The 24307-nt window shown below is 49.6% G+C and overlaps 1 protein-coding gene across 5 annotated transcripts in view; it reads right to left on the bottom strand.

Moving 5' to 3' along the window:
• Nucleotides 1–4146: 4146 nt before the first annotated feature.
• PHLDB3 (pleckstrin homology like domain family B member 3) overlaps nucleotides 4147–24307 on the bottom strand; it is a 32391-nt gene continuing 12230 nt past the window's right edge. For 4 of the 5 annotated variants that reach the window (XM_033224900.1, XM_033224902.1, XM_033224904.1 and 1 more), the window contains 7 exons: nucleotides 17253–17352; nucleotides 17007–17097; nucleotides 16836–16923; nucleotides 16532–16588; nucleotides 8738–8954; nucleotides 7414–7499; nucleotides 4147–4581 (listed from right to left, as the gene is read on the bottom strand). In XM_033224900.1, coding sequence (XP_033080791.1) covers nucleotides 4447–4581; nucleotides 7414–7499; nucleotides 8738–8954; nucleotides 16532–16588; nucleotides 16836–16923; nucleotides 17007–17097; nucleotides 17253–17352 — 774 coding nt within the window. In that variant the 3' untranslated portion in view covers nucleotides 4147–4446. Of the gene's footprint in view, nucleotides 4582–7413; nucleotides 7500–8737; nucleotides 8955–10489; nucleotides 10609–16531; nucleotides 16589–16835; nucleotides 16924–17006; nucleotides 17098–17252; nucleotides 17353–24307 lie in introns of those variants that run through there. The other variant, XM_033224905.1, reaches the window with a different exon arrangement.

Below are 24307 nucleotides of genomic sequence, written 5' to 3'. Positions count from 1 at the left end.
CCCAAGGTGTCTTTTTTATAATAAAAGAAGGACTGTCTTTCATGGTAAAGTAAGGTAGTGGGCAAAATATCGAGTCTGGAAGTGGACAGACACATTTTAATCCTATTTCTGTCACCCTCTTGCTGTGTAATCTCAAGCAACTCCATCTCCCTCTCTGAACTTCAGTTGAAAATCCCTACCTCCTGAGGGATAAAGCGGGGACCCAGTGAGGGACATGCAGGGTGAGACAAGCATTATTATTGTGTGCTGCTCTGAAGCAGGAGGCCCTGCAGGTCCCAGCTGTGTGGGAGAGTTTCAGGGAGGAACCCCAACTGGCCAGACCGGAAGAACTAGCATCTCCGGGAGGGAGTGGGACCCAGGGTGGAGAGGTACCTCTTGCTCAGGCCTGCCCGGATTCTAGGCGCTGACCCCCACCTGGCCCATGACCAGGGAACAGAAGGAGGTTTGAATGCAGGGCACCACTTAAGCCCGCTGCATGGTAGGTGGCTGGCTCTTCGAGATCCTTTGCAGATTTTATGGCAAAGAATCTAGAATCTGGCTCAGGGGTCAGTGCGGAGGCAGCCGCCCGCAATACAGATCACTCCCAGGCCTCAGACAAGGCCAGGACCATATTCACTCTGGGTTTCTCGTCTCCCTGTGGCAGAGCAGGCTCTGAGCCCAGTGAGGTTCCCAGCCTGACTCAGGCCCACTCCCTCTGGGACACACCATCTGGGACAAGTTAGGGAAAGAGTGGAGTCGGGGACAGGGCTGACTGTGTAATTTTCTGGCCCCAGTGAGAAATGAAATGTAGAGACCTGGTTCAAAAGGCAGCAAAGAGGCTGGGCAGGGTGGCTCACCTGTAATCCCAGCACTTTGGGAGGCGGAGGCAGGAGGATCACCTGAGATCAGGAGTTTAAGACCAGCCTGACCAACATGGTGAAACCCCGTCTCTACTAAAAACACAAAAAGTTAGCCAGGTGTGGTGGCGCACGCCTGTAATCCCAGCTACTCTGGAAGCTGAGACAGGAGAATCGTTTGAACCTGGGAGGCGGAGGTTGCAGTGAGCTGAGATCGCACCATTACACTCCAGTCTGGGCAACAAGAGCAAAACTCCGTCTCACAAAAAAAAAAAAAACCAGGAAAGAGTGTTATTAAAGGTACTGATATAGAAACACTGTTTTTTTTTTCATTTCTTCTGCCTCAATCTTTTTTTTTTTTTTGGAGACAGTCTCACTCTGCCACTCAGGCTGGCATGCAGTGGCACAATCACAGTTCACTGCAGCCTCTATCTCCCAGACTCAAGCAATCCTCCCACCTCAGCCTCCCAAGTAGCTGCCACTACAGGCATGTGCCACCATGTCCAGCTAATTTTTAAATTTTTTTTTTTAGAAACAGGGTCTTGCTATGTTGCCCAGGCTGGTCTCAAACTCCTGGGCTCAAGTGATCTTCCTGTCTCAGCCTCCCAAAGTGCTAGGATTACAGGCATAAGCCACTGCACCCGGCCCTCAGCCTTTCTCTTGACCCCTCATGGTGTTTAATGTTATGTTCCCTTGGGCACAGAGATACTCGCGGAACCAACACAGACCTTCAATGGTGGCTAGGGACCCTGCCCCACAACGTGGGCAACCTGGCTGGGTTCCCCGTCCCACCAGATGCCCACTGCCATGTTTCACCCCAAGATACCATGAGGCACGAGTAGCCAACTCTGGTCTTGTGGCATGCCTGCAACAGGGGTGGAGGGTGCCAGTGATCACGGGGCAGAGTTAAGAAAGGGACAGGCCAGGCGCAGTGGCTCACGCCTGTAATCCCAGTCCCAGCACTTTGGGAGGCCGAGGCGGGCGGATCACTTGAGGTCAGGCGTTCAAGACCAGTCTGGCCAACATGGTGAAACCCTGTCTCTACTAAAAATACAAAAATTAGCCGAGTGTGGTGGCCATTGCCTAAAATCCTAGCTACTCAGGAGGCTGAGGCAGGAGAATCGCTTGAACCTGGGAGACAGAGGTTGCAGTGAGCCGAAATCGCACCACTGCCCTCCAGCCTGGGTGACAGAGTAAGACTCCATCTCAAGAAAAAAAAAATGGGGTGGGGACAAGAGTGGAAACTTGTCCCAGAGAGGTGAGGCTGGCTTATCATGCTTTCATTGTCTCATTAGTCTTAGCTTACAAAACAGAAATTCAAAGATAAATTTACGAACTTCTACACGGTGACCACAGAGCATGAAACCCAAGAGCAGGGCTCTTCTGAACATGGGGAGCTGTCATCTACATTGGTCAGATGTCCATGAAGCAGGATTCAGTAAGGGACCTGGTTTGCAGAGGGGCTGGGGGATGAACTGATCCAAGAATCCAGATGTCACACACCTGAAGGTAGAGACCAAGGGACACTTAAGAGTCCCAGAGGACCTAGGAATTTGGGTGTCTGCACTCCCATGACTCAGAGCACTGTATCTGGGTCCTCAAGGGAACTTTTTGAGGCAGGAAAGAGCTGTCTCCAGAGTGACAGCCTAGAGTGCTCAGGTGGGGGACCCTGGAGGACTGTAGAGGCCCAGAACAGGCACCTGACCCGGCCTAGGGGTCAGGGAGAGCTACTTGAAGGGGCGCCATAGATGAGACCTGAAGGATGAAGTCAGCCAAAGACCTCTGCCTGCCTTGTTCATGACGGTCCCCAGCCCTTAGCATCACCTTCCCATCAGTTTATTCAATCACCAGATGATCCCTCCATACCCAGTACGCACCAGGCCCTCTGCTGTACCAAGGGCTCAGTGGTGACCAAGACAGTGCTCACTCCCAGTCCAGAGCAGGAGACAGACTCAACAGCAGTGATGATCCTGGGTAGTCAAGGCCACGATGAGAGAAGCACAGGATAGAATGATCAGGGTTGGGAATGGGGAGGCACAGGTGGAGCGGTCAGGGTTATAATGAAAACCCCAGGGCCAGGAGCAGTGGCTCATGTCTGTAATCCCAGCACTTTGGGAGGCTGAGACAGGCAGATCGCTTGAGCCCAGGAGTTGGAGGCTAGCCTGGCCAACATGGTGAAACCCCATCTCTATTAAAAATACAAAAAAAAAAAAAGAAAATAGCCAGGCGTGGTGTGGTGGCGGGTGCCTGTAATCCTAGCTACTCAGGAGACTGAGGCAGGAGAATCGTTTGAACCTGAGAGTGGAGGTTGCAGTGAGCCGAGATTGCACCACTGCACTCCAGCCTGGGCGACAGACGGAGATGCTGTCTCAAAAAAAAGCAAAGCCCGGAGGAAGCATCTGACCTGCCAGGACAATCAGGGAAGGCTTCCTGCAGAAAAAGACTTAACACAGGAACTAAAAGCGAAATGATGAGTAGGGCTTTCGTGGAATGGGGAGAGGTGCCTAAGCAAAAGGAACAGAATGTACAAAGGCCCAGAGGTGAAAAGGGAAGAGAGTTTTGTTTTTTGTTTTTCTTCCACTTTCATGGAATGAGACATGCTCTATGGGGCTGGGAACAGCAGTGACCAGGACAATGCTGGCTCTGCCTCATGGAGCTCTCAGTGCATAAAGGACACAGATCCATCGCCCATGATGACCCAGGGTCCTCAGGGATGGGATGATAGAGGTCAAAAGGGGGTGCCTGACCCAGCCAGGAAAGTCAGTGAGGGCTTCCTGAAGGAGGTGACAACTGAACTAAGGCTGGAAGAATGAGGTGCATCTGATTAAGGGAAGGAGGAGGGCCAGGCATAGTGGCTCACACCTGTAATCTCAGTACCTTGGGAGGCTAAGGTGGGTGGATCGCTTGAGTCCAGGAGTTGGAGACCAGCCTGGGCAACACAGTGAGACCCCATCTCTATAAAAATAGATAAAATTAAAAAAAGAAAAAAAGGGAAGAAAAAGGCAGCGGGAACAACGTAGGCAAAGGCCTAATGGGGGGAAGCCTAGGAGTTCCTAGAAATTTCCAGCAGCTGGTCAGGCCAGAAAGGGTGGAAACAGAAGGGCCTACAAACTAAAAAAGCAAAACTGCCAAACACTAAGGACGCAAGCCTCTCACCCTCTTCTCCCAGCCATGACCTTAGAGTTGAAGGCCTCCATTCCTAAAGAGAGCCGGCTGTGGGACGCGTGGCTCCCAGAGGTACCGATAACTCAGATGTCCTGCCTAAGGGCCAAGGGGCCCCGGACGCCTAGGCTGGAAACTACAGCAGCAATTCCTGTTTTTCCTCCGTATTTAATTCGGTATCACAGGAGCACCAATAAATAGTTTCTTCCTGCCCCTGCAATCTTCCTCCTGCCCCGGGCAGGGCCTCAGGGGCTGGCGATCCCGTCGGGGGCAAGGCACCAGCAACCCAGAACGCAGCAGCTCAGGCCAGCCGAGCTGTGGGGCCCGCAGAATTCCCGGGAGAGTTCCAAAGGCGTGCGCCCAAGTTTGCCGGCAGTGGGCGGGGCCTAGGAACACCCTCGCGCCTGCGGAGCCTCGAAAGGACTTCCCCCCAAGTGGGCGGTGCCACTCAGGGGGCGTGGTTTTCGTCAGCTGCTGTCACAATGACGTCCATCCAAATCCGCATGGCTTCGGGACCCGGAGCCACCATGTAGAAAAGGCGTTCGTAGGTTTTCACGCAGAAGGTCAGGCGGGGGCTGGGGCTCTGGAATAAGCAGAAAGTGAGGGTAATGAGGACAAAAGACACTGGCCACAGTCTGGGTGCGAACCCAGCCTTGCTACTTACAGTCTGTGTGACACTGGACAAGGTACTTAAGTATCTGAATGTCAGTTTCCCTGTCTTCCCAAATGATGCCACCTACCTCACTGGGTTATTAGGATTAAATGAATTAACACAGGAAAGTGCTTAAAATTAACCTTTGTAGAGCGCTATTGATAAATTATGGGCAAGATAAATGTTTTTTTTTTTTTTTTTTTTTGAGACGGAGTCTCGCTCTGTCGCCAGGCTGGAGTGCCCTGGCGCGATCTTGGCTCACTGCAACATCCACCTCTCGGATTCAAGCAATTCTCCTGCCTCAGCCTCCAGAGTAGCTGGGATTACAGGCCTGTGCCACCATGCCCGGCTAATTTTTGTATTTTTAGTACAGACGGCGTTTCACCGTGTTGGTCAGGCTGGTCTCGATCTCTTGACCTCGTGATTCACTCGTGTCGGCCTCCCAAAGTGCTGGGCTTGCAGGCATGAGCCACCGCGCCAGGCCGAGAAATTTAAAAGTAGGACTTGGCCGGGCGCGGTGGCTCACGCCTGTAATCCCAGCACTTTGGGAGGCCGAGACGGGCGGATCACGAGGTCAGGAGATTGAGACCATCCTGGCGAACACGGTGAAACCCCGTGTCTACTAAAAAATACAAAAAACTAGCCGGGCGAGGTGGCAGGTGCCTGTAGTCCCAGCTACTGGAGAGGCTGAGGCAGGAGAATGGCGTAAACCCGGGAGGCGGAGCTTGCGGTGAGCTGAGATCCGGCCACTGCACTCCCGCCTGGGCGACAGAGCGAGACTCCAATCTCAAAAAATAAAATAAAATAAAATAAAAAAATAAAAGTAGGACTTATGGCGCCTTCTCTCAGCCTAACTTCTCCTATATTCGATATATAGGCATTCAAATTCCACCTCCCCAAAATCTAGGTCCCCTTGTACCTTGGGAAAGTTAGTGTCTAGAATCCGTTATTGAGTACCCACGTGCCAATCCCAAATTGAGTAAATCCCTTATGTCCATAATCTGTTTTTAGTCCTCTCAATAACCCTGATGGAATGCGTTGATGCGTGCCCATTCTACACGAGAAAACTAAGGCTGGCCAGGCTGGGTGGCTCATGCCTGCAATCCCAGCACTTTGGGAGGTTGAAATGGATGGACTGCTTGAACTCAGGAGTTCGAAACCAGCCTGGGCAACATAGGGAGACCCCATCTCTACAAAAAATACCAGAAAAACAAAACAAAACAAAACAAAACAAAACAAATTAGCTGGGTGTAGTGGCACACATATATAGTCCTAGCTACTCAGGAGGCTGAGGTAGGAGGATTGCTTGAGCCTGAGAGATAGAGGCTACAGTGAGCTATGATTGTGCCACTGCACTCCAGCCTGGGCGACAGAGCAAGACCCTGTCTCAAAAAAAAAAAAAAAAGAAGAAAAGAAACAAAGAAAACTAAGGCTAAAGAAAGGAATTCACTTTCTTGATGTCACATAGCTGAGATTCCAACCTAACTGCTAAAAAGCCACAGTTTGGTTATTCTCCACAGAGCTTTCTAAATATTGTATCAGTTGCCAACATTTAAATTTTTGGCACTGTGCTTTTATACAAGTTCCAATTCCTGAGTTCTCTGGGGCCCACTCCCACTTGGCAACTGTTGACAGGAGCCAAGTAACAACCAGTTCCTTTATTTGTTTTTCATTTAAAAATTTAAACAAAAAAGAGAGATGGAATATTGCTATGTTGACCATGCTCGAACTCCTGGCCTCATACAATCCTCCCATCTCGGTCTCCCAAAATGTTGGGATTACAGGCATGAGCCACCACGCCTGGCAGATCATCTCCTTTAGATGCTCCCAGGCTGCCCCACCCTTGCTCTGAACTCTTCATTCATTCCCAGTTTGACATCAGAGTTTGCCATATTTTGGCTCTAAAACTTTTGTTCCAAGAAAATTAACAGTGACAGGCCAGGCGTGGTGGCTCACACCTGTAATCCCAGCACTTTGGGAGGCCAAGGTGGGCAGATCTTGAGGTCAGGAGTTCGAGACCAGCCTGGCTAACACAGTGAAACCCCATCTCAACTAAAAATACAAAAGTTAGCCATGTGTGGTGGCACGCCTGTAATCCCAACTACTGGGGAGGCTAAAGCAGGAGAATTACTTGAACCCAGGAGGCGGAGGTTACAGTGAGCCAATATAGCGCCACTGCACTCCAGCCTGGGCGGCAGAGCCAGACTCTGTCTTAAAAAAAAAAAAAGAGAGAGAGCCACATGTGATGGTGTGATGGCTCACGCTTGTAATCCCAGCACTTTGAGAGGCCAAGGTGGGCAGATCATGAGGTCAGGAGTTTGAGACCAGCCTGGCCAACATAGTGAAACCCCGTCTCTACTAAAAATACAAAAATTAGCCAGACACGGTGGCGCGCCTGTAATCCCAGCTACTCGGGAGGCTGAGGCAGGAGAATCGCTTGAACCAGGGAGGTGGAGGTTGCAGTGAGCAGAGATAGCGCCACTGTACTCCAGCCTGGGCGACAGAATGAGACTCTTGTCTTAAAAAAGAAAAGAAAAGAAAAGAAAATTAATAGTAGCTGAAAGCCAGAGTGTGGGCTCTTGATTTTTAGTCCCTGCAGTCAGGTGACCTGTTTGTCTTCTCTGTGACAAACAGGTACTCCTGTAAGTACCCTGACAGGAGAAGCTGCGAGTGGTTTTCCCCAGGATGAGCCAGGGATGAGATAAGGCCTGACTCCAACTCGGACTCCAACTGGGAGGGTAGGATGACATTGAGGGGCTTCACCTTGAAGGCACAGCGTAAGTGGTCATAATACACTTCCTCAATGGCCTGGAAGTAGATGACACCTTTGAGCTTGGTCTCTTCCTTGTCTGGTAGGGGAGGTAAGAGAAAAAGAGAGCCAATGAGAAAGGTGTATCTGAGTGTGTCGAGGTGAGGGTCATTGGCCCTAAGTCCTGAGACTGGATTTGGGGTACAAAACATGGTGACAAGAGTCTGAAGGTCTCTAAAGGTTGAGAGGTGAGTGAATGTTAATGCTGGATGGGAGACTGGGTGCAGAAACTGGACACTATTGGGGAGTGGGGTCTGTGGAGCTGGAATCCTAGGCTCTGAGTGCCTTGGACTCTGAGAAGGGATGGAATTCAGGGAGTACTCAAGTACTTTCTAGGTATAATCTCTAACCCCTTCAAACTCTCCTGGAGGGGTAAGTACATTTATCTCCACTTCACAGATGTGGAAACCAAGACTCAGAGATGTTAAGTCACCCAGCACAAGTCACACAGCCAGAGGTGACAAGGCCAGGACTCACCAGGTAGAGTCAGATGGTCATACAGGTTAGGGGAGAAGGATTTAAGGCAATACAAGTGTCTAAGGAGGCTGGGAACAGTGGCTCACGCCTGTAATCCCAGCACTTTGGGAGGACAAGGCAGGCAGATCACAAGGTCAGGAAATCAAGACCATCGAGGTTAACACAGTGAAACCCCGTCTCTACTAAAAATACAAAAAATTAGCCGGGTGTGGTGGCAAGAGCCGATAGTCCCAGCCATTCAGGAGGCTGAGGCAGGAGACTCACTTAAACCTGGGAGGCGGAGGTTACAGTGAGCTGAGATCATGCCACTGCACTTCAGCCTGGGTGACAGAGCAAGACTCCGTCTCAAAAAAAAAAAAAAAAGTGTCCAAGGAGAGGTTTGGAATAATTGATTCTCCTAGAGAAGAAGGACAAGGCCTGAGACTCCTGGCTGTTGGAGGACTGGGGGCAGCTGACAGTGTAGGTTCAGACTCATGGGTGTCTTAGGAACATGGGCCCTGGGAAGCTTGAATTGTATTAAGCTGTTATCTATCTGTTATCTACATCCCTAAGGAGGGCTGGGAGTTTGAATTCTGGGTGACTTAAAGAGGGGCTGGGGATCTGGACTCCAGGATCTGGAGGAAAGAGGGAGCTGAGAGCCTGGACTCCTGGGTTGTAGGGAAGGTAGGAGCTAAGGAACCAAACTTCCGGATCCTGGGGAACATGGAAAGTGGGGGCCAGGACTTCTGGTGCCTGTAGGGGAAAGGCCTCCGGAGTGGAATTCCAGCATCCCGGGGCCCATGGTGGCCAGGCTGGGATTACCCGCATAGTAGGCCAAGCGGCGGGCTTGGCGGTCAAAGCAGAACCATCGCTTCCTCCAGGTCTTGATGCGGCCGCCCATCTTCACCAGGGGTCCGCGGCAGCAGCCCCCAGACACCTGCACATGTGGGCAGTTTTCTGGGTTGTGGCCCCATCCCTCCAGATGCTGCCGGAGATCCAAGATTCGTGGGCCTGGAGGGTGGGGTGGGGTGGGCGGGGCCTGGGGAGCAAAGAGAAGAGGCAGCTGATGTTAAGGGCTGGGGGATTCTACAGCCTGGAGCCCCTCCAGGGGAGCAAGTCATAGCAGCTTGAGTGTAAGCCCCGCTACAGTCTTCAAAGGGTAATATTAACAAGGACCATCTGACGAATGCAATGGCTACATGGATTGACTATGATGCTCTGCCCAGGGCTTTATGGACAATAGCTCCTTGGCACTTCATGGCAACTGTGAGCCCCATTTTACAAATGAGCAAAATGAGGTACAGAGAGATGACATAATGCACCCGAGGTCACACAGAGCTTCTAGGCAGCAGAACTAGGACATGAACCCAGGTATTTCTGACTCTAGAGCTCACCCTGAAACATCAGAGGCCTAGCAAAATGAAGATCGGGCTGGGCATGGTGGTTCATGCCTGTAATCTCAGGACTTTCGGAAGCTGAGGCAGGAGGATCACTTAGGCCTAAGAATTCAAGGGTAGGCCGGGCGCGGTGGCTCAAGCCTGTAATCCCAGCACTTTGGGAGGCCGAGACGGGTGGATCACGAGGTCAGGAGATCGAGACCATCCTGGCTAACACGGTGAAACCCCGTCTCTACTAAAAAAATACAAAAAAAAAAAAAAACTAGCCGGGCGAGGTGGCAGGCGCCTGTGGTCCCAGCTACTCGGGAGGCTGAGGCAGGAGAATGGCGGGAACCCGGGAGGCGGAGGTTGCAGTGAGCTGAGATCCGGCCACTGCACTCCAGCCCGGGCGACAGAGCCAGACTCCGTCTCAAAAAAAAAAAAAAAAGAATTCAAGGGCAGCGTGGGCAACACAGTGAGATCCTGTCTCTGAAAAAAAAAATTTTTTTTGAAAAAAAGAAATGAAGATTGGAGCCAGTGTGGTGGCTTGAGCCTGTAATTCCAGCTACTCAGGAGACTGAGGTGGGAGGATCCCTTGATCCCAGGAGTTTGAAACCAGACTGGGCAACACAGAAGACCCCTTCTCTATTTAAAGAGAGAGAGAGAGAGAAAAGAGAAGCTATGTGCAGTGGCTCATGCCTGTAATCCCAGCACTTTGGGAAGCTGAAGTGGAAGGATCACTTGAGGCTATGAGTTGGAGATCAGCCTGGGCAATATAGAGAGACCCCATCTCTACTAAAAATCCAGAAAATTAGCTGGGCCTGGTGGCGCACACCTGTAGTTCCAGCTACGAAAGAAACTGAGCCCAGGAGGATCGCTTGAGCCCAGGAGATGGAAATTGCACTGAGCTATGATTGCACCACTGCACTCCAGCCTGGGTGACTAAGTGAGACCCTGTCTCAAAAATAAAACAGAGAGTGCTTGTTTACATTATTATTGTTGTTGTTATTGTTGTGATTGAAATTGATGAATATAATCCTCTGCTAAGTACTTTCTAGGTATAATCTCTACCCCCTCAAACTCTCCTAGAGGGGTAAGTACATTTTTCTCCATTTCACAGATGTGGAAACCAAGTCTCAGAGAGGTTAAGTCGCTCGAGACAAGTCACACAGCCAGAGCTGACAGAGCCAGAACTCACCAGGTAGAGTGGTCACCTCAGATGGTCATACAGGTTGAGGAGGAGGATTTAAGGCAAGACAAGTGTCCATTATTTATGAGAGCCTGACTCTGATCCAACCTATTCTTCCCAAATAATCCCTGCAAACAGTGGTAGGATTCCGGAGGTCAAACGGAGGTTCAGTACAACTCAGATTTCTTCGTGCAAGCAGATCCGCTGGGGATTTTTGTTAAAATGTTAAAATGCAGACTCTGGGCTGGGTGCGGTGGCTCACACCTGTAATGCCAGCACTTTGGGAGGCCGAGGCAGGCGGATCACGAGGTCAGGAGATCGAGATCATCCTGGCTAACATAGTGAAACCCTGTCTCTGCTAAAAAGACAAAAAATTAGCCAGGTGTGGTGGCAGGCACCTGTAGTCCCAGCTACTCAGGAGGCTGAGGCAGGAGAATGGCATGAACCCAGGAGGTGGAGCTTGCAGTGAGCCGAGATCACACCACTGCACTCCACCCTGGGTGACAGAGCAAGACTCCGTGTCTTAAAAAAAAAAAATGCAGACTCTGATTCAGTCATTTCAGGGTGGGGTCTGGAGTAAGGGGAGAGGTTCTGCATGTCTGACAAGCTCCCAGGTGGGCCCTGATGCTGCTGTTCCACCAGCCACACTTTGAGTGTCAAGGAGTTAGAAAACTGAAGCAGGATGGGTGCGGAGGCTCACACCTGTAATCCCAGCACTTTGGGAGGCCAAGAGGGGAGGATCCCTTAAACCCAGGAGTTTGAGACCAGCCTGGGGCAAAATGGTGAAACCCCGTCTCTACAAAAAATACAAAACTTAGGCTGGGCTCAGTGGCTCACGCCTGTAATCCTAGCACTTTGGGAAGCCAAAGTGGGCGGATCACCCAAGGACAGGAGTTCGAGACCAGCCTGACCAATATGGAGAAACCCCGTCTCTGCTAAAAATACAAAATTAGCCGGGCGTGGTGGCACATGCCTGTAATCCCAGCTACTCGGGAGGCTGAGGCAGGAGAATCGCTTGAACCCGGGAGGTGGAAGTTGCCGTGAGTCAAGATGGCACCATTGCACTCCAGCCTGGGCAACAAGAGCGAAACTCCATCTCAAAAAAATAATAATACAAAAATTAGCCAGGTGTGGTGGCATATGCCTAGGATCCCAGCTAATTAGGAGGCTGAGGTGGGAGGAGGGCTTGAGCCCAGGAGGTGGAGGTTGCAGTGAGCCGAGATCAGATCACTGCACTCCAGCCTGGGTGACAAAGGGAGATCGTGTCTCAAAAAAAAAAGAAAGAACGAAAGAAAGAAAACTGAAGCAAGGCCAGAGCAAGAAAGGATGAGAAAGAGATGAGATTTACTGGTTGGAGACAGGAGAGTGAGGTGGGGAAAGGAGAAGGATTAGGGAGGAGGACTGCAGGGAGGGAAAGGCCAGGTTTGAAGAGCACCCGCTGGGCCTGCAATCTCCCCAAATCCACACAGGAAGACCAAGGATCGCCACCATGTGTGGAAGCTCCCGCCCTGTGTCAGGCACTATGCCAAGTGGTCACTGTGATTATTTTGTTTCTTCTCCAAAACAACCCATTAATGTCCCCCACTAGACAGATCAAGAAACTGAGGCTTTAAGAAGAGGTGACTCTCCAAGGTCACCAAACTAGGACGTAGGGAGCTGGGCCCCAATCTAGGAGAAGACCAGGGATGGGCTTGGGACTCCACCACTGCCCAGCTATGTCACCTCCACAGAACTCCTGTCCCTCTGGGAGCCTCAGTTCTCTGCGCTAAAACACAGGGTTTATCACAGCACCCTCCTCTTGAGACTGTTTCAAGGATTAGCTGACTGCTGTCAGGGTCTCCAACCCAGAGGTTCCCCTTCTAGGTGTGAAGCCCAGAGACACACTTGTTCATGTGCACAAAAGACAGCAGGGGTGTAGGGCAGGGGACAAAGCACACAGCAGGGGACTGTTTAATACATGATGACACTACAAGCCAGGCAGAACACCAGAGCAGGAACAATTGTTTGTTTGTTTGTTTGTTTTGAGACAGAGTCTCACTCTGTCGCCCAGGCTGGAGTGCAGTGGTGTGATCTTGGCTCATTGCAACCTCTGCTTCCCAGTTCAAGCGATTCTCCCGCCTCAGCCTCTCAGGTAGCTGGGACTACAGGCACATGCCACCACGCCCGGCTAATTTTTCTATTTTTAGTAGAGATAGGGTTTCTCTACATTGGTCAGGCTGGTCTCGAACTCCCAGCCTCAGGTGATCTGCCTGCCTTGGCCTCCCAAAGTGCTGGGATTACAGGCGTGAGCCACCGCACCTGGCCTGTGCTTCGTTTTTAATGAGCACAAGCTTATGCCTAACAACGCAGAAGACCCCACTGCTGTTCCTGCCTTATTTTGCTCGCTGGCTCTTATCAGCCTCTGACATGCTATTTACTTTACATATTGATGTTGTTTTGTGTCCATCTTCCTTCCCCCTTAAAACATCAGCTTCCCCCAAAGGTGGGGACTGTTATCTTGGTCACTGCTATAACCCAGGATCTAGCACACCGTAGGCACTCAATAAATATTGGCTGAAATGAATAAGGGAAGGACAGATGGTGGTAAAAACAAAAAGGTTGGGAAGGATGTGCTTATTTATGAGGCAAATAAATTCACAAAATATGGCTTGATTGGTGCCTGTGGAAAAGTATAAACATAGATCTGAAGGCTTCACAGCAGTAGAAGTGAGGTCAGGAAGAAAGCGACCACTTTCTTAATACTTTATCTACCATTCTTTTTTTTTGAGGTGGGGTCTCACTCTGTCACTGAAGCCGGAGTGCAGTGGTGCAATCATAGCTCACTGCAGACTCCACCTACTGGGCTCAAGCAATCCTCCCACCTCAGCCTCCTGAGTACCTAGGACCACAGGCATGCACCACCACACCTGCTAGTTTTTTAACTTTCTGTAGAGATGAGGGTCTGACTATGCTGCCCAGGCTGGTCTCCAGCTCTGGGACTCAAGTGATCCTCCCACCTCGGCCTCTCAAAGTGCTGAGATTATAGGCGTGAGCTACCGTGCCTAGCTTTATCATTCTTTATAACAAAATGCATCCATTCTATGAATATTATTAGTATAGGTAAAAATATAATTTATGAAGGGAGCTGTCAGCTAAATCAAGAATGTGAAAAAGTCAACAGGATAAATGGATTATTTCCACAAATAAATAGCGGTTATTTTTTTTTTTTTTTTTTTTTTTTTTTTTTTGAGACGGAGTCTTGCTCTGTCGCCCAGGCTGGAGTGCAGTGGCCGGATCTCAGCTCACTGCAAGCTCCGCCTCCCGGGTTCACGCCATTCTCCTGCCTCAGCCTCCTGAGTAGCTGGGACTACAGGCGCCCGCCACCTCACCCGGCTAGTTTTTTGTATTTTTTAGTAGAGATGGGGTTTCACCGTGTTCGCCAGGATGGTCTCGATCTCCTGACCTCATGATCCGCCCGTCTCGGCCTCCCAAAGTGCTGGGATTACAGGCTTGAGCCACCGCGCCCGGCCCGGTTATTTTTTTTTAATGGGGAGGCAGAACTGTTAGAAATTAAAAGATTTAAGAGACATTAAACCAAATGCATAGTGTGTGCTTTGCATATAGATTCAAATAAATCAACTGTGAAAAGATATTTTGGGTCAGGCATGGTGGCTCAGGCCTATCTTAGCACTTTGGCTGGCCAGAAGGGAGGCTCGAGGCCAGGAATTCAATACCAGCCTGGCCAATATAGTGTCTCTACTGTTAAAAATAGAAAACAAAGTCAGGCACGGTAGCTCGTGCCTGTAATGCCAGCACTTTGGGAGGCCAAGGTGGGTGGATCACCTGAGATCAGGAGTTCAAAACCAGCCTGGCCAACATGGTGAAACCCCGTCTCTACTATAAATACAAAATTAGCCAGGCATGGTGGTGGCCGCCTGAAATCCCAGCTACTCCAGAGGCTGAGGCAGGAGAATCGCTTGAACCCTGGAGGCAGAGGTTGCAGTGAGCCGAGATAGTGCCACTGCACTCCAGCTTGGGCAACCAAGTGAGACTACGTCTTGAAAAAAAAAAAAAAAAAAAGGAAAAGAAAAAGAAAAAATAAATTTAAAAATATATTTATTTTGGAGACAATGAGAGAAATGTGAATATGGACTACATATTACAATATAATGAAATTAATAATCTTATAAGATATGGCAATGGAATTTTTGTTATGTTAAAGAAAAAAAAAACTACTGGCCAGGCACAGTGGCTCACACTTGTAATCCCAGCACTTTTTGAGGCCAAGGCAGGCAGATCACCTGAGGTCAGGAGTTCAAGGCCAGCCTGGACAACATGGCAAAACCCCATCTCTACTAAAAAAAAATTAGCTGGGTGTGGTGGTAGGCACCTGTAGTCCCAGCTACTTGGGAGGCTGAGGTAGGAGAATCACTTGAACCAGGGAGGTGGAGGTTCCAGTGAACTGAGATCACATTGCTGCACTCTAGCCTGGGCGACAAGAGAAAACTCCGTCCCCCGAAAAACAAGCCTATCTATTGGAGATAAATAGTGATGTTTGAGTGAAAGGATACAATATTTTGCTTTAAAATACTTCGGTGCAGAGTGGGATGTTGGTATGGGATTAGTAAAATAAAATTGGTGGCTAGGCACCAGGGGCTCATGCTTATAATTCTAACACTTTGGGAGGCTGAGATGGGAGGATTGTTTGAGTCCAGGAGTTTGAGATCAGCCTGGACAACACAGCAAGACTCTATCTCTACAAAAATAAAATACATTAAAAATATAGGGGCCGGGCGCGGTGGCTCAAGCCTGTAATCCCAGCACTTTGGGAGGCCGAGACGGGCGGATCATGAGGTCAGGAGATCGAGACCATCCTGGCTAACATGGTGAAACCCCCGTCTCTACTAAAAACTAAAAAAAACTAGCTGGGCGTGGTGGCGGGCGCCTGTAGTCCCAGCTACCCGGGAGGCTGAGGCAGGAGAATGGCGTGAACCCGGGAGGCGGAGCTTGCAGTGAGCTGAGATCCGACCACAGCATTCCAGCCTGGGTGACAAAGCGAGACTCCGTCTCAAAAAAAAAAAATAGGAGTGCAGAAGACTTATTGAGAAAAAAAAGAAAAATATTAAAAATAAAAATAAAATATATATATACACCTAGTACATACACAAATTAAAAAGTTAAATAAAATAAATAAATAAAAAGTTGGCAAGTACAACAAGATTCAATATTGAAAATGACTGAAGCTGCACAGTGGGCACCTGGGGGTCTATTAATCTACTCCTTCTCTCATGCATATGCTTGAATTTTTCTAAAATAAAAAGTTTTTTTTTAATAAAAATAAAAACAGTGTTTTGGTTTTTTTTTTTTTTTTTTGAGATGGAGTTTCATTCTTGTCGCCAAGGCTGGAGTGCAATGGCGTGATCTCGGCTCACTACAACCTCCACCTCTGGGTTCAAGTGATTCTCCTGCCTCAGCCTCCTGAGTAGCTGGGATTACAGGCATGTGCCACCACGCCTGGCTAATTTTTGTATTTTCAGTAGAGATGGGGTTTCGCCATGTTGGCCAGGCTGGTTGCAAACTCCTGACCTCAGGTGATCTACTCGCCTTGGCCTCCCAAAGTGCTAGGATTACAGGCATGAGCCACCGCGCCTGGCCAAAAACAAAATTTTAAATGATTTTGAAAAGTTCCAGCATGGACTGGGTATGGTGGTTCACATTATAATCCCAGTACTCTGAGAGGCTGAGGTAGGAGGATTGCTAGAGGCCAGGAATAAGTCCCAGCATGGACTTGTCCTCCTTCTGTACTGACTGCTGACATTGTCACCAATGTACAGAAGAGGAAACCGAGGGAGAGTAGAGCAAGTTACCCGAGGACCTGCCACACATAGAGATGACCATCGACGGGTCATGGGAACAGGAACTGGTCCTCTGCAGTTCCCTTTCCCTTGCCAAGCCCTGGACACTTTTCTGTTCCATTGGAGGAAAGGAAAGGGTCAGATGTAAGAGAGGGCATAGGTCAGGGGGAGAAACAGAGCAGGGAGAGGTGGGCATGAGAGCAGGGGTGGGACTGACCGTGATGGCAGGGACAGCAGGGCCTGAGGAACCTTCCGTGCTCCTTCTTGTTCCTTCCTGTGGATTCAGGATGAAGCACTCAATGAGGATGCCAGCCCATAAGATGATGGGGTGGCTGGAGAATGTCCTAGGTTCCCTGTTCTGAGGGTAGAGGGGCTGGGGGCCTGGACCCCTGGGTCTGAGGGAGCAGGGGCTGGGTCTAGACTCCTGGGTCTGAGGGAGGAGGGACTAGGGGTCTCCTGGGTCTGAGGGAAGAAGGGCTGGGGCAGTCTTCTGTTCCTAAGAGGATGGCCTGGGCTCTCACCCGGGCCCTGAGCAGCCGCTCCCTCTCCGCCATGGCCTGCTGCAGGAGCCGCTCCATGTGGGCAATGTCCGGGTGGACGGCCCCACAGCTAGGAGGAGGGAACACAGACGGGGTGGGTTACAGTGGCTGGGACTCTTCTCCCATCTCCCCACCTTCTCTCTGACGTCTCACCTATTCCCATGGCCACAGTTCAGCAGCTGGTAGAGGGGGTATCTGCCGGAATCCCCCACTGCTGGTGGGAGAGCTGAGGCCTCCAGGGATTCTAGGATAGAGGGAACCAGGTTACGGGGCTGGATATACCCTGGCCTGAGTCCCTCCACTTCTCCCCCTGCAGGCATAGGTGCGGGTTTCCTCCATCCTCTGCTGCAGGATGGGTGCTGATGCGGGAAGGAAGCAGGGAACGGGGGGTATCCTCACCAGTACAATGGAAGGACAGAGGTCGGGGGGATCCTCTCTGGCTTGCCCTCTCTCCCCTTTTCCGGGGCAGGCTCCCGGTCCTCTGGAGGCCAATGGAGCCCTGAAAACACAAAAGGCTCGTGAGCATAGGAAAAAGGCTTGATCTCCACCCTAAGTCAGAGCACTGCCCAGTGAAACCACCACCCAGTCAGCACAAATCAAAACACTACTGTCGACATATGCTGAGTGAAAGGACCTCACAGGGGTATGATCTCATTTATAATGTCAAGCCGAGTGCAGTGGCTCACGTCTGTAATCCCAGCACTTTAGGAGTCCAAGGCAGGCGGATCACCTGAGGCCGGGAGCTCAAGACCAGCCTGGCCAATATGGCAAAACCCCATCTCCACTAAAAATACAGAAATCAGCCGGGCATGGTGGCGGGCGCCTGTAGTCCCAGCTACTCGGGAGGCTGAGGCAGAAGAATCGCTTGAACGGCCGGGCGCGGTGGCTCAAGCCTGTAATCCCAGCACTTTGGGAGGCCGAGACGGGCGGATCACGAGGTCAGGAGATCGAGACCATCCTGGCTAACATGGTGAAACCCCGTCTCTACTAAAAAACACAAAAAACTAGCCGGGCGAGGTGGCGGGCGCCTGTAGTCCCAGCTACTCGGGAGGCTGAGGCAGGAGAATGGCGTAAACCCGGGAGGCGGAGCTTGCAGTGAGCTGGGATCCGGCCACTGCACTCCAGCCTGGGCTACAGAGCGAGACTCCGTCTCAAAAAAAAAAAAAAAAAAAAGAATCGCTTGAACCTGGGAGGTGGAGCTTGCAGTGAGCTAAGATCGCGCCACTGCACTCCAGCCTGAGTGACAGAGCGAGACTCCGTCTCAAAAAAAAAGAAAAGAAAAAAAGAAATGTCCCGAACAGGCAAATGAACATAGAAATGGAAAGTAGAATCATGGTTGCCCGGACTGGGGTAGATGGGGGAACCAAGAGGCTAAGGGATGCAGGGTTTCTTTTGGGGGGTAATGAAAATGTTCTAAAACTGATTGTGGTAATGTTTGCACAACTTTGAATATACTAAGACACAGAACTGTACAATTTATATGAATGAATTGTATGGGGATGTGAATTATGCCTCAATGAAACTCTTTCTAAAAATCCCACTGTGGGTCAGGTGTGGTGGCTCATGCCTGTAATCCCAACACTTTGGGAGGCCAAGGTGGGTGGATCACTTGAGGTCAGGCGTTCGAGACCAGCCAGGCCAACATGGTGAAACCCTGTCTCCACTAAAAATACAAAAATTAGCCAGGCATGGTGGCACATGCCTATAATCCCAGCTACTCAGGTGGTTGAGGCAGGAGAATTGCTTGAACCCGGGAGGCAGAGGTTTCAGTGAGCCAAGATCTCGCCATTGAAATCCAGGCTGGACGACAGAATGAGACTCCCCGTCTCAAAAAAAACACCCACTGCCTCCGGGCACAGTGGCTCACACCCATAATGCCAGCACTTTGAGAGGCCCAGGCAGGCAAATTGCTTGAGCCCAGGAGTTGGAGACCAGCCTGGGCAACATGGTGAAACTCTGTCTCTACAAAAAATACAAAAATTAGCCGGGCGTGGTGGCACGTGCCTGCAGTCCCAGCTACTGTGGAGGCTGACGTGGGAGGATCGCTTGAACCCAGGAGGTCAAGGTTGCAGTGAGCTGAGACTATGCCACTGCACTCCAGTCTGGGCGACAGAGAGTGAGCCTGTCTCAAAACAAATAAATAAGTAAAACATACAAACAAAAAACCCACTGTGCTGGTGGCTATGTAGGAAACCCAGATGCCCTCATGTAATACTGGGGGTGTTCTACTGGAACAAGCTTTATGGACAGCAACTTGGCTTTTTAAAAAAAAATCTGAATGACAAATGCATAAACCGTGGAGCCCCAATTCCACTCTAGAAATTCAGCCGATGGTACACTCATACACATGCAAAGTGATCTGAGTTCGAGGTCATTCCCTGCAGTGCCATCTGTGCTAACAAAAGCATGGAGACCGCCTAAGTGCCCATCAGAAGGGGACAAGGTAAATGAACCATGGCTTATGCACTCCATAGACCTTTTTTTTTTTTGAGTTGGAGTTTCACTGTGTTGCCCAGGCTGGAGTGCAGTAGTGCAATCTCAGCTCATTGCAACCTCCACCTCCTGGGTTCAAGTGATTCTCCTGCCTCAGCCTCCCAAGTAACTGGGATTACAGGCGTGTGACATCACGCCAGGCTAATTTTTGTATTTTTAGTAGAGATGGGGTTTCACCATATTGGTCAGGCTGGTCTCTAATTCCCGACTTCAAGTGATCCACCTGCCTCGGCCTCCCAAAGTGCTGGGATTACAGGCATGAGCCACCATGCCCAGCTGACTCCATGGACAATTCTGCGGTGTAGAACAAGAGGAAGATGCATCCTATATCCAGATAGAACATAAGATCCAAAAAAGAAAGAAAGAAAAAAAAAAAAGAACATAATATCCAAGAGAAAAGCAAAGCCGGATGTGGTAGTGTGCACCTGTAGTCCCAGCTACTCGGGAGGCTGAGGTGGGAGGATCACTTGAGCCCAGGAGGTTGAGGCAGCAGTGAGCCATGATCATGCCATTGTACGCTAGCCTGGGCGACAGTGAGATCTGTCTCCTAAAGTTTTTTTTCTTTTTTAAAGCAAGTACAGAACAGTGTAGAATAAACTAGGTATGCATAAAAAGAGGGAAAAAGTATGTACACGACTAGCTGTGTCAACACAGAGTATCTCCGGGGAACACATGGGAAATTGGTAACCCTGGTGACCCTCAGGAAGTGAACAGCATAGGAGGGGCAACAAGAGCCGCAGAGTCTTCTCTGAATATCCTCCCACACCGTGTGAATTTTGAATGAGGATAATGTTAACTTTTTAAAAACAAATAAACATGAAAACTAAATGCAACCTGTGTTCCTGAGCCAAGAAAAAAAAGTTTGTTTTCTTTTTGTGAATTTTTTGCTAGAAAAAAACACTGGTGGGACCAGGAACAGTGGCTCATGCCTGTAATTCCAGCACTCTGGGAGGCCGAGGCAGGCGGATCATCTGAGGTCGGGAGTTCAAGACCAGCCTGGTCAACATGGTGAAACCCCCGTCTCTACTAAAAATACAAAAATTAGCTGGGCGTGGTGGTGGGCACCTGTAATTGCAGCTACTCAGGAGGCTGAGGCAGGAGAATGGCTTACACCAGGGAGGCAGAAGTTGCAGTGAGCCAAGATCACATCATTGCACTCCAGCCTGGACAACAGAGCAAGACTCTGCCAAAAAAAAAAAATAGAAAGAGCAAGCGAGCCAAAAGAGAGAGAGAGAGACAAGGAAGGAAGGGAGGGAGGGAGGGAGGGAGGGGAAAACATTGGTGGAACAACTGACAAATTATAAATAAGATCTATGGATTCTAATAGTATTGTCTCAGTGTTAGTTTCCTGAAATTGATCATTGAACTGTGGTTGTGTAATAGGATGGGCTTGACATTAGGTAGTAAATTTAGGAATATTTAGGGGTTCAGGGGAATCAAGGGTAAGAAAATAATGGGCCAGGCATGAAGGCTCACACCTGTAATCCTAGCACTCTGGGAGGCCTGGGGAAGGCAGATCACTTGAACTCAGGAATTTGAGACCAGCCTGGGGCAATATAGTGAGACCCTATGTCTACAAAGGATACAAAAATTAGCCTGGCGTGGTGGCGCATGCCTGTAATCCCAGCTACCTGAGGCAGAAAATCACTTGAGGCTAGGAGGTAGAGGCTGCAGTCAGCCAAGATCGCACCATACACTCCACTCCAGCCTGGGCGACAAAGCGAGACTGTCTTAAAAATTTAAAAATTTAAAATTAAAACTCTGGAAGTTAAGAAATGTTAGCTCCACTTCACGGAGAGGAAACTGAGGCTCAAATCCCTGTGTTTTTCTTGACTTTTTCCTTCCTTCCAGCCACATTCCCAGCACTTCGTAGCTGGGAGATCTTAGATACTTGGCACTGAGGAACCAAGTGGGCAGGACAGACCCCAGCTTTGTCTGCATGGCACTTATGTTGTAGGAGCTGCATAAGCCATCAGCAGGCCATAGAAACAGGCCGGTTCAGGTTCAAATCCCAGCTCTGCCACTTCCTGGGTGCATGTCATAGACAAATCATTTCTCTTCTCAAGCGAGGTATCCTCTCTGTAAAGTGGGTAACATCTCACTGCCCTTCCTGGGTTGTTGCAAGAATTAAACGAGTGACCTCACACAATGCATGTAGAAGCATGTGTGGCCCCCAGGTAAGATCCAGGAGCTAAGCAATGAGATCCACATTGGTGGGTACAGGGTATACCTGGGCTTAGAGGCCTCCTGTGCACAGGAGCCAACAACTCAGGTGACAACTCCATAGGACTGGACATGGTGTCCCACCAAGTATTTTCATATATGCAATTGACTAATAAGGGTAATTGCTATTCTAAGTCACGTTGCCTGGCAACACAGCTGACACCTACCTTCATCAAGTTTCCAGGGAAAGCAGCTAGAAAGTTAATTTCCCATACAGAAGAACATCTGCTAACCCTTCACCCGAATAATGACGGAACCTGCTTATGGGGGTTCTTCCCAAGAAAAAATGAAATTTTATATATTAGGTTGAGCCAGGGGAATTGCCAGTATACAACTGTTTCTTGCCTCCAAGTAATAGCAATTCTATAAGGTTCAAAGTGATAAAATGGTTTAGAACAGACCCTGACCTATATTAAGTGTGTTAAAATTAGTATTATTAATATTGATTAGCAAATAACAATATTTTTTTTTTGAGACAGAGTCTTGCTGTGTCGCCCAGGCTGGAATGCAGTGGCACGATCTTGGCTCACTGCAAGCTCTGCCTCCCAGGTTCATGCCATTCTCCTGCCTCAGCCTCCCGAGTAGCTGGGACTACAGGCACCCGCCACCATGCCCGGCTGATTTTTTTTTTTGTTCATTTGTTTTTTAGTAGAGACGGGGTTGCACTGTGTTAGCCAGGATGGTCTTGATCTCCTGACCTCATGATCTGCCCTCCTCGGCCTCCCAAAGTGCTGGGATTACAGGCATGGGCCACCGCGCCCATCCACGGAGTCTCACTCTGTTGCCCAGGCTGGCATGCAGTGGTGCGACCTTGGCTCACTGAAACCTACATCTCCGGGGTTCAAACTATTCTCCTGCCTCAGCCTCCTGAGTAACTGGGATTATAGGCATGCACCAGCACACCCAGATGATTTTTTTTTTTTTTTTTTAAACAAAGCCTAGCTCTGTCACCCAGGCTGGAGTGCAGTGGCACGATTTCGGCTCACTGCAACCTGCACCTCCTGGGTTCAAGCTATTCTCCTGCCTCAGCCTTCTGAGCAGCTGGGACTACAGATGTGCACCACACCTGGCTAATTTTTGTATTTTTAGTAGAGACGGGGTTTCACCATGTTGGCCAGGCTGGTCTCGAACTCCTGACCTTGTGATCCGCCTGGCTCAGCCTCCCAAAGTGCTGGGATTACAGGCGTGAGCCACCGCGCCCAGCCAATTTTTTGTATTTTTAGTAGAGATGGGGTTTCACCAAGTTGGCCAGACTGGTTTTGAACTCCTGACCTCAAGGGGTCCACCCACCTCAGCCTCTCAAAGTGCTGGATTACAGGCATGAGCTGCTGCACACTGTTATTATTTATTTATTTATTTATTTATTTATTTATTTTTGAGACACAGTCTTACTCTGTCGCCCAGGTCTCAAACTCCTGACCTCAGGTGATCCACCCGCCTCAGCCTCCCAAAGTGCTGGGATTATAGGCATAAGCCACCATGTCTGGCCCACACACTCGTATTCTTAACAGCATTGCTTAAAGTTGAAAAAAACCTCAAATCACCATCTGCAGAGGGAGGGTTGTTCCATGTCCCCACAGTGGAATGTCAAGCCCAGAGTGATTAAGAACCTAGGCTCTAGGAGGTTGAGCGTGGTGGCTCACCCCTGTAATCCCAGCACTTTGGGAGGCTGAGGCAGGAAGACTGCTTGAGCTCAGGAGTTCGAGACCAGCTTGGGCAACATGGCAAAACCCTGTCTCTACACACACACATACACAAATTAGCTGGGTGTGGTGGCTGTAGTCCCAGCTACTCCAGAGGCTGAGGTGGGAGGATGGCTTGAGCCTGGGAGGCAGATCATGTCACTGCACTCTGGACTGGGTGACAGAGGCCGACCCTATCTCAAAAAAAAAAAAAGGGAAAAAGAACCTAGGTTCTGAAAACAGAGTACCTGGGTTCAAATCCCAGCTCTTCCACATACTAGCTAGTTAAACAACTTAACCTCTCTGTCATGGTGTTTTTGCCATGGAAACAAGAACCTAGCTCACAGATTTGTTGCAAAGACAAATCAGTAAGCCAATCAGCATGAAGCATTTGTAACCATGCCTTGCACACTATAATGACTCAATAAAACCATTGTTATTATTATTGCTTTTGTTAGTATTATTATTATTATTGTAAAGTCATTAAAAATGAGGCAACTCTAAATGTATCAGTATAAAACAATCTCCAAGATAGAGTTAAGTGAAAAAATAAAAACCAGTGGGCCAGGCATAGTGGATCACACCTGTAATCCCAGCACTTTGGGAGGCCAAGGCAGGCAGATCACCTGAGGTCAGGAGTTCGAGACCAGCCTGGCCAACATGGCAAAACCCCATCTCTGTTAAAAATACCAAAATTAAGCAGGTGTGGTAGCACACGCCTATAATCCCAGCCACTCGGGAGGCTGAGGCTGGAGAATCACTTGAACCCAGGAGGCGGAGGTTACAGTGAGTTGAGATTGCATCATTGTACTCCAGCCTAGGCAACAAGAGTGAAACTCTGTCTCAAACAAATAAATAAATAAATAAAATAAAAGCCAGTGAGATCCTATTGCTACAAATTGGGCCCAAGCGTGGTGGCTCATGCCTGTAACTCCAGCAATTTGGGAGGCTAAAGCAGGAGGACCACTTGAGCCCAAGGGTGCAAGACCAGCTTGGGCAACATAGGGAGACCTCATCTGTACCAAAATAACTTCAAAAATCAGCTGTGCTTGGTGG

This window comes from Trachypithecus francoisi, unplaced genomic scaffold (assembly GCF_009764315.1).
Source record: "Trachypithecus francoisi isolate TF-2019V2 unplaced genomic scaffold, Tfra_2.0 Lachesis_group12, whole genome shotgun sequence".
Lineage (NCBI taxonomy): Eukaryota > Metazoa > Chordata > Mammalia > Primates > Cercopithecidae > Trachypithecus > Trachypithecus francoisi.
Note: the sequence above shows the minus strand (reverse complement) of the source record. Positions and strands in the feature narration are given on the sequence as shown.